This window comes from Lottia gigantea, assembly GCF_000327385.1.
Source record: "Lottia gigantea unplaced genomic scaffold LOTGIsca_181, whole genome shotgun sequence".
Lineage (NCBI taxonomy): Eukaryota > Metazoa > Mollusca > Gastropoda > Lottiidae > Lottia > Lottia gigantea.
This window is the reverse complement of record NW_008708320.1, coordinates 101,336-111,372: the sequence shown is the minus strand read 5'-3', so window position 1 is coordinate 111,372 and position 10,037 is coordinate 101,336. Positions and strand designations below refer to the sequence as shown.

Sequence of the window (10,037 nt, the reverse complement as noted above, 5' to 3'; positions counted from 1 at the left end):
ATATTTGGCAAAGTGGTTACTGTGTCAGTGGTAAACCGGCTGGTCAAACTATTAGGACGAGCGACAGCTTCAGACCGTTGTTTGTCTACAGTTTCTTTCAGTTTATACCAATTATTCAGTTTGGCTACTCTCTGTCGAAATCGGTTGGCATAGAACTCGACAGGCTTCGTCAATTCAGATCGGCAGATGTCAACAAGATATTCTTCAAGATGAAGTTCAATTTCGTCTTGAGAAAGAAATTTAGATACTTTCCCCTTAAAGAACCCAGGCCTCGGTCCTAATTTAATTGACGGATCCTCAGCTGGTCCAGATGTAGATTTAACGACAGGGTTTTTACCAGAGGCCATAGTCTTTCTGGGATCAGACAGTTTCACAACATCAGCGATAGGGGATTTATCTTTGGATAAACTGGGATGGGTTAACACGTTAGTTTTATCTTTTTCTATTGTTGACAGTTCTATAGTTCGAGGATCATTGCTGATTGTCATCTTGATGGAGTCGGACATCACGTTGTTGGAAGTGAGGCTCGTGTTTTTATTATGTGTTGATGTTTTAGAAAGTTTAGAATCGTTGTAGCTTTGAGATTTTTTTCCGGTGGAAGTTCGAACAGTTCTGGGATCTCTCGTCCCTGATTCCTTGTGGTTTGTTTTTGGTCCATTTTGAAGTTTAGTCAGTGGCTGTTTTAAGACCCATGTCAGTGTGACATGTAGAGTTGAACCGCTTTCCACAATGTTCCAACTTGATGGTTTTGATGTAACATGCTTTGATTTAAACTTCTCCATAAAATCTTGAGGCAAAACATGGTCCATTTTTATATAATTATCGCTATGAAACAACTGCTTGTACCTGAAAGTTCTTGTTTACATTTCATTGTTCTACTTGTTTTGATAAAATGATTAACTAGGCTGTACTTGATTATCTAAATCGATTAAAAATATGTTCAAAGTGTGATACATACGAAACTACATGGAAATAACAAACACTAACTAACTAACTAACAACCATTTTGAATCTCTTCCTCGATCTGTAAAGTCGTATTATTAAAAAGGCTATACTATTTCAAGGATTTTGAAGGAAAAACAAGAAACATCGTGGGTAAGAGTATGACGTATAGAACAAAATGGCTACTTGAATGTGTACCTTTATATTTAGATACTATAAGAGGTACAATGTTTTTTTTTACCGGAATCTGGTGCCTGTGTGATATCAATTGAGATATCTGGTTGTCACTCAAAAACAATGAATAAGATACGCCTACCAGCAGCTTTTATTGCAAGCACAAATCATAATCTGTAGCCTGTAGAGTGAGCCAAGTGTGAACTGACGGACGACAATATGCTTCGATACTATGTGTAGCCATGTAAAAAATACCATGGAGTTGAACGGAACGAGTTTTAAACTCATATTAGTTATTTTTGATTTTCAATAGGGTTCATCCCAACTTCGACCATATCTACTCTCGAATCCCCCCATAATAGATATGGACACAGTCGGTTTGTATAAGAACATGTTGATAAAAAAAGAGGATGAAAAGTCGCCCTTGTTTTATCACCCACTTCCTTGTCTGTTCTCTTGCTTTCTCATCACCATTTTAACTCTCACTTTCTGGCCTCATCACGTTTTCCTCGCTTTCTTGTGGTCGAGATGAGATATGACCGCAGTGGCCTTCCATACATCCCTGAATGATAATAAACAATGACACCAAATATCGCAAAATCCATCAAGAATTGTGTCTTGTAGAGTGTTTACGAGCAACTGTGGATGCCCAGTTGAATAGACAAGGCATATAAAAAATAAGTTGATTGGATTGTTTTTCATTCGTTACAGTTTTATTTTTTATTACAAGATGTTTGAATATAAAGAAAATTGAAGAGCAAATAAGATAAATTTTTAATTCTTTATAAATACAATCATATATTGATGTAACAACTACCAAATACATTGTTCAAAATTTCTGACTGAGAAAACATGAACATTCCTTGTGAGTCTCTTCACGTCTTTTTAAATGACTTATTAAAAACATCACATATATAGTTTCTCTCCAGTATGTGTTCTTAGATGTCTTGTTAAATTACTTTTATCACTAAATGCCTTATTACAAACTTCACATATATAGGGTTTCTCTCCAGTATGTGTTCTTAGATGTCTAGTTAAATCACTTTTGTGACTAAATGACTTATTACAAACCTCACATATATAAGGTTTCTCACCAGTATGTGTTCTTAGATGTGAAGTCAAATGACTTTTTTGACGAAATGACCTACTACAAACTTCACATGTATAAGGTTTCTCACCAGTATGTGTTCTTAGGTGTGTTGTTAAATCACTTTTTTGACTAAATGACTTACTACAAACCTCACATGTATAAGGTTTCTCACCAGTATGTGTTCTTAGATGTGTTGTTAAACCACTTTTTTGACTAAATGACTTACTACAAACCTCACAAATAAAAGGTTTCTCTCCAGTATGTGTTCTCAGATGTCTAGTTAAATCACTTTTATGACTAAATGACCTACTACAAACCTCACATATATAAGGTTTCTCACCAGTATGTGTTCTTAGATGTGAAGTCAAATGACTTTTTTGACGAAATGACCTACTACAAACTTCACATGTATAAGGTTTCACTCCAGTATGTGTTCTTAGATGTGTTGTTAAATCACTTTTTTGACTAAATGACTTACTACAAACTTCACAAATAAATGGTTTCTCTCCAGTATGTGTTCTTAGATGTCTAGTTAAATCACTTTTATGTCTAAATGACTTATTACAATCCTCACAAATATAAGGTTTCTCTCCAGTATGTGTTCTTAGATGTGAAGCTAAATATATATAAGGTTTCTCTCCAGTATGGGTTTTCAGATGTCTAGTTAAATTACTTTTTTGACGAAATGAAGTATTACAAACACCACTTATATAGGGTTTCTCTCCAGTATGTGTTCTTAGATGTCTAGTTAAATCACTTTTTTGACTAAATGACTTATTACAAACATCACAAGTATATGGTTTTTCTCCAGTATGAACTTTTTGATGAACAGTTAGAACACTATTTTTGGTAAATAATTTACTACAGATTTCGGTATTTCTTTCAACTTTACTTTCTTCAGAACCTGGTTCTTTACTTGTTTTGTTATTTCCAACAGAATCTGTAGAAATGTAATTTGGTGTTATACTTGTTTTGTTATTTCCATCAGAATCTGTAGAAATGTAATTTGGTGTTATACTTGTTTTGTTATTTCCATCAGAATCTGTAGAAATGTAATTTGGTGTTATACTTGTTTTGTTATTTCCATCAGAGTCTGATGAACATAATGACTGACATGTATGAAATTCTCTAAGAAATTTTCTATTCCATACTAGATTGGTCCACCTTGGTAATAGGTACTGACGATTTTCTACACAAAATGTTTTACATTTTAACAAACTTGAGTTGAGAATTGTCCCTCTTCCAATGGGAAAATCTGCACATCTAAAGACTGCAGGTCTTCCTTGATAGGCTGCTTGTCTAAGAGAGATAACTCTTGCAAACACAAGTTGTATCTTCATTTCATACTGAAAAATATGAAAATTCAAATGTAAACCATCTTAGTTTAAGTTTCAGGAAATTCTAATAAAACAGGGCTTAGGTTTTCTGACTCGAGCTGAGAACTGTCAGAGGCTGGAATACACCGCAACATCTGTCTCTATTCCAGACTCTACTTGGACAGGATGTAAGCTGGTGTAGAGACAGAAAATGTTAAATGGGGACATTTCGCATCTGCATTTCCAGGAGTGCATGGGTTTTAAACCCATTAAGATATCTGTAATCTGCAAAACCAAGATATATTTGGAAAGATGTCATGTCTCCGGTTCAATCAAAGTATTTTGTCATGAAAATGATCTCCTATCAGCTATTTAAAACTGCTTGGGCATCAAAAAGTTACAGTTGTACCTAACACTAATTTACAAAATGTTCTCCCTAGGTAATTCAATACTATGTTAGAAAAAACGCATCTTCAGAGTAGTGAAAAATCCCCATTGAACACAGTCTTTTTTTCTGACTCTACTCTAGCAGACAACCGTCAAAATATCCAACAGAGGCTGGAATACAGGGAGAAGTTTCGGACTAAGGCAGTTGTTTTGAATTATGTACAATCATGTTTACAAATAATAACTTTTCCATGTGGTTACCGTTTTCATCACCCAAAGGCAGTCCAAGTAGTACTTTGTAATTATAAGTTTATACGAAAAAGATTGTCAAAATTCAATTCAGTAAACATTGTAGTCAGAGAGTAATGTAATGTAATTCACAGAAACTTACGGTGAAATAAAGTTATCAACATTTCGAAACAGATTTCATGCAACAAGAAGGAAAAGTTGGGATTTTGTATTTCTGCTTGAAGTATTTGATCTTCGTAGTAACTAACTTCCGGTTAGAATGTCAGGACGATTCGGCCAAAGCTACAAAGTTTAAAGACGAATCGACCAATGACCTGAATATCATGGCGAACGTAATAGAGTAGTCAGAGACTAGTCAGATGGCAACAATTGAAACGAAAATTAAGTCTAGCAAAGGAAAAAATTAAACCTTTCGTTTCCACTAAAGGAAAAACAGTTAGAGACATTGCAGAACATATACGATTGTCATGATAGCACAATTGTTTTGTCTACCGACTATGGAAAAAGCTTTAGACGCAGTCACTTCTACTTCAGTCATAGTTTACGTACGTAACTTTTCTATTTATATAGGTAAGTTATATACAAGTTTACGTACGTAACTTTTCTATTTATATAGGTAAGTTATATACAAGTTTATAGACGATACTGTTCTATTTATATAGGTAAGTTATATACAAGTTTATAGACGTTACTGTTCTATTTATATAGGTAAGTTATATACAAGTTTATAGACTATACTGTTTTTTTATATAGGTAAGTTATATACAAGTTTATAGACGTTACTGTTCTATTTATATAGGTAAGTTATATACAAGTTTATAGACGATACTGTTCTATTTATATAGGTAAGTTATATACAAGTTTATAGACGATACTGTTCTATTTATATAGGTAAGTTATATACAAGTTTATAGACGATACTGTTCTATTTATATAGGTAAGTTATATACAAGTTTATAGACGATACTGTTCTATTTATATAGGTAAGTTATATACAAGTTTATAGACGATACTGTTCTATTTATATAGGTAAGTTATATACAAGTTTATAGACGATACTGTTCTATTTATATAGGTAAGTTATATACAAGTTTATAGACGATACTGTTCTATTTATATAGGTAAGTTATATACAAGTTTATAGACGATACTGTTCTATTTATATAGGTAAGTTATATACAAGTTTATAGACGATACTGTTCTATTTATATAGGTAAGTTATATACAAGTTTATAGACGATACTGTTCTATTTATATAGGTAAGTTATATACAAGTTTATAGACGTTACTGTTCTATTTATATAGGTAAGTTATATACAAGTTTATAGACGATACTGTTCTTTTTATATACTAGGTAAGTTATATACACGTTTATAGACTATACTGTTTTTTTATATAGGTAAGTTATATACAAGTTTATAGACGTTACTGTTCTATTTATATAGGTAAGTTATATACAAGTTTATAGACGATACTGTTCTATTTATATGGGTAAGTTATATACAAGTTTATAGACGTAACTGTTCTATTTATATAGGTAAGTTATATACAAGTTTATAGACGTTACTGTTCTATTTATATAGGTAAGTTATATACAAGTTTATAGACGTAACTGTTCTATTTATATAGGTAAGTCATATACAAGTTTATAGACGTAACTGTTCTATTTATATAGGTAAGTCATATACAAGTTTATAGACGTTACTGTTCTATTTATATAGGTAAGTTATATACAAGTTTATAGACAATACTGTTCTATTTAAGTTATATACAAGTTTATATACGATACTGTTCTATTTATATAGGTAAGTTATATACAAGTTTATAGACGTAACTGTTCTATTTATATAGGTAAGTTATATACAAGTTTATAGACGTTACTGTTCTATTTTTATAGGTAAGTTATATACAAGTTTATAGACGATACTGTTCTATTTATATAGGTAAGTTATATACAAGGATATAGACGTACTGTTCTATTTATATAGGTAAGTTATATACAAGTTTATAGATGATACTGTTCTATTTATATAGGTAAGTTATATACAAGTTTATATACGATACTGTTCTATTTATATAGGTAAGTTATATACAAGTTTATAGACGTTACTGTTCTATTTATATAGGTAAGTTATATACAAGTTTATAGACGTTACTGTTCTATTTATATAGGTAAGTTATATACAAGTTTATAGACGTTACTGTTCTATTTATATAGGTAAGTTATGAACAAGTTTACTTAGGTAAATACATTCATGTCAAACTCAGAAAAGAGGATTCGATATATTATGGATTTGTAAGAATAATTTAAGATAGACGTTCTGATGGAGATTTTGCACAAGCACAAAGATCTGCAATTACTATGTTTGGATAAACTCTGGCTTAGTCAATCTGTGACTAGTCATATAGACAAGCTCTTCTGTTTCTTCTTTAGATAGAAAATAGGAAATTACATACTAAATATTACCTTGTTAGCATAGTTACAATACTTATTTTAAACAATAAATTTCGTTTCAGATCTGTTTAATAATTGAAAGATTAATAACTACATTTTAGCATACTCTTTTAGCCATGAGATAACCTGGAAATGTTGCTATATCATCATCAGGTATCTTAACGTAATTAACATCAAATAAAAAACATCGGTCTAAGGTTCCCCAACTGCTTAAAGTCAGACAGGCATTATTCTCACTGCATTTCTCTTCACACTCAATATGATTTGTATTATAAGACACTGAGATGACTGGTGATGTGAGCAGATAACATATACCTGAATCTACAAAAGGAAAGGAACACTCTGGACCTGCGTAATAACAAATTCCATTACATTCATCCACTGTCTTATTGTAATCAACTTCAGTAATATACGGAGATATTGTAACATATGTATCATTAAAGTACCCGTAACACTCTGAAATGAAGATACTACACATTAGTCCCGATTACATTAGAAGATTTATCTGTTCTCAGAACAGATTAAAAATTAAACCCCATATAAGGCAGAGTATCAAGAAAAGGCGAGTCGTCTTTTAACTTTCTTGGATAATTCTGGACACACGTGGATTTGAAGGCTCAAATTTCGATGGTGAGCTGTAACACTATTACTGATTAACCGAGCTTCAAAATTTCCGTTTCTGAACTAAAAATATTAATATCATAATGAGTGTGTAGCAAAGTCTTGACTACAATCCAATTTAAACCCTCATTTGTATGTATCAATTATCGATCCTGCTTGATTTGAATTATTGGGAACGGTATATAGACTCGAATAATAAGCTTCTTTTCATTTTGATAGTTACAATTATATTGATTTGATGCTGGACTATTAACTTGAATCATCATAATATATTTATGTAAGATGACTTTTTCAATATTCAGTTAGAATATTTTCAGTATGAAATGAATTTACCGCAAAAAATATGATAAGAACTAACACTTACGAGCACCAATAAGTGTGAAAACTGATACAATATCAGCAGCACTGAAGACAAGAAACTTTTCATCTTTTTAAAAAGAAGATTAAACATAAACTAGATCGAGTAAGGAAATCTAAACTGTAAATGAGTAGATATGTTGAAGATATTTATTCTATATACAACTCCTACTGTCCAGATGTTACGTTTTCAGCTGTCACTGTGTTAAAATGAAGGAGTAGCTAGGGAGGAGGTTCCAATGGTATCAACAAATCAGACGACGACTGCAACAACTCTGATTCGTTAAAAGGTATGTTCTAACTTGTTTTCTGGACAACCCGTGGTTCAGTGACTATGATTAGTCCTTACACCAACCACAATTGAGGTATCGCCAGCTGTCAATCAAAAATGACGTCCGACTTCCATCAGCTAATCAACATACTCGCGCAGTCGGTATCTGCAATTTTCTTCCGTTAACTTTACCAAATGGATCGTTTCACTAGAAAAGATCGAAGATTTTTGAGCTTTTGATTGATTTTTTCAAGCTGTAAACAAAAATTGGAACACAAGAAGAGCTACTCATGTGGCAAAATAAATTGCAGTAAATGATTCTGATTGAGATTATTTTTTAACTGATTTTGATCTCTCTGATGATGAAAGGGTGACTGATGAAAGGGTGACTGATGAAAGGGTGACTGATGAAAGGGTGACTGATGAAAGGGTGACTGATGAAAGGGTGACTGATGAAAGGGTGACTGATGAAAGGGTGACTGATAAAAGGGTGACTGATGAAAGGGTGACTGATGAAAGGGTGACTGATGAAAGGGTGACTGATGAAAGGCGAAATGTTTGATTATCTCCTTAATAAAATATTTTGAAAAGCTTAGTTATATTATTTTCATTTTCTTTGCATCGTGTTTTGTGTTTGAATTTGACACCATTTAAACAAATATTGGTGCATTGCATGCAAATTTTTTTTTATTAATTTCTTCTGAGCAGATATGAAAGTATTACTTCTAGTGGATATTATAGAAAAACTGAATTTTTATTATTAATAGTTAAGAGTAAGCAAAGTATCAAGCTTATATTTTTTTTTTCGTTAAAATTATTGTTTCATAAAACCTTGCAAACTGATATGGTATGTTTTCAACAATTTATACTGTGATATCGGAATGTTAAAATATATTTGTTATACATACATTGTTAATTTTCATGGATATAAAATAAAGTATCTTATTGATATTAATCTTTTAACGTTTGATCACGATTTAAGATTTTTGTTGTTGAGAAAAGTCATTTTTTGCCGTTGCACTACAAATTTTGAAGACGATCTCAGTCTATTCTTATCTGATGCATTTAGTAAAGGTGTTGGATATAATGAAAAAATTCTTATAGATTACAATTACTAACTCTATTTGAGCGACGTTTCGATCAGTTTTCTCTGGTCTTTATCAAGCAATGAATAATATTACAAAGATTAACAAGATAGGTAAAGAGAAAACAACATAACAAAACAAAGGATTAAGAACCCAATTAAAGTATCTAACTTCTAATGTTTGATAAGGTGATCATAGGCTCTAGGAATGAAAACTCCAGTATCTCTGTTGATTGACGGATTATGTCTTCTTATTTGGATGGCTTCAATAATTTTCCTTTCTTTCTTATTGTTTTTGTTGATGGCTGATGTAATAGTTTCATTCCAATTGACTTTGTGGTCTGTTACTTTTATATGGTCTTGGATTGCTGATTGGTTGATTGATGTTCTTTGATCCTTTTTTGAAGTGGTCTCTTCGTTTCCCCTATGTACGATCCTCCACAAGAACAAAAAACTTGGTAAACACATCCTTTGGGGTCAGCTTGATTTGTTGGTTGTAGCTTACCATTTGCATGAATGATATCTTTTAGTGTTCTTTGGCCAGTAAAAACAGTTTCAATCCCATTTTGTTTTAACAATCTTTTGATCTTATAAGATGAGTTCCCATTGAATGGTATGCTTACTCTGATAGGTGGAGTTTCTGGTTTAGCTGGTTTGACAGTTGGAGGTTTCATGGCTTTAGCTATTGTTTGGTTGACTAGGTGTTCAGGGTATTGGTTTAGGTTTATAAATACATGTTTAAGGTGGTTGATTTCTTCTTGAAGATTTTCTTTGCTGCAAATATTTACAGCACGTTTGGTAAGAGTTGAAATGATGCCTTTTTTTCTTTGTAGGGAGTGGTTGGATTTATAATGGAGATACTGATCAATATGCGTAGGTTTCCTATAAACTGATGTCCCAATTTCGTTATTCATTACTTTAATATTGACATCCAGAAAAGGTATTGAGTTATCGGAGCTGGTTTCCATGGTAAATTTTATAGAAGGATTTCGCTTGTTGAGGTGGTCTAGTAATTTTTGTGGGTCATCTTCTTCTTTCAACATGACAAAGGTGTCGTCCACTTTTCTGTATCAACATAAAGGTTGTATGGG

General features: G+C 32.1%; 1 protein-coding gene across 1 annotated transcript in view; it reads right to left on the bottom strand.

Annotated features, from left to right (window-relative positions):
* Positions 1-2,022: 2,022 nt before the first annotated feature.
* The window catches only part of LOTGIDRAFT_180523 (hypothetical protein), a gene marked incomplete at both ends in the record, with an annotated part of 8,901 nt that continues 886 nt past the window's right edge, over positions 2,023-10,037 (bottom strand). The window contains one exon of the mRNA XM_009052396.1: positions 2,023-2,822. Coding sequence (XP_009050644.1) covers positions 2,023-2,822 — 800 coding nt within the window. The remainder of the gene's footprint in view (positions 2,823-10,037) is intronic.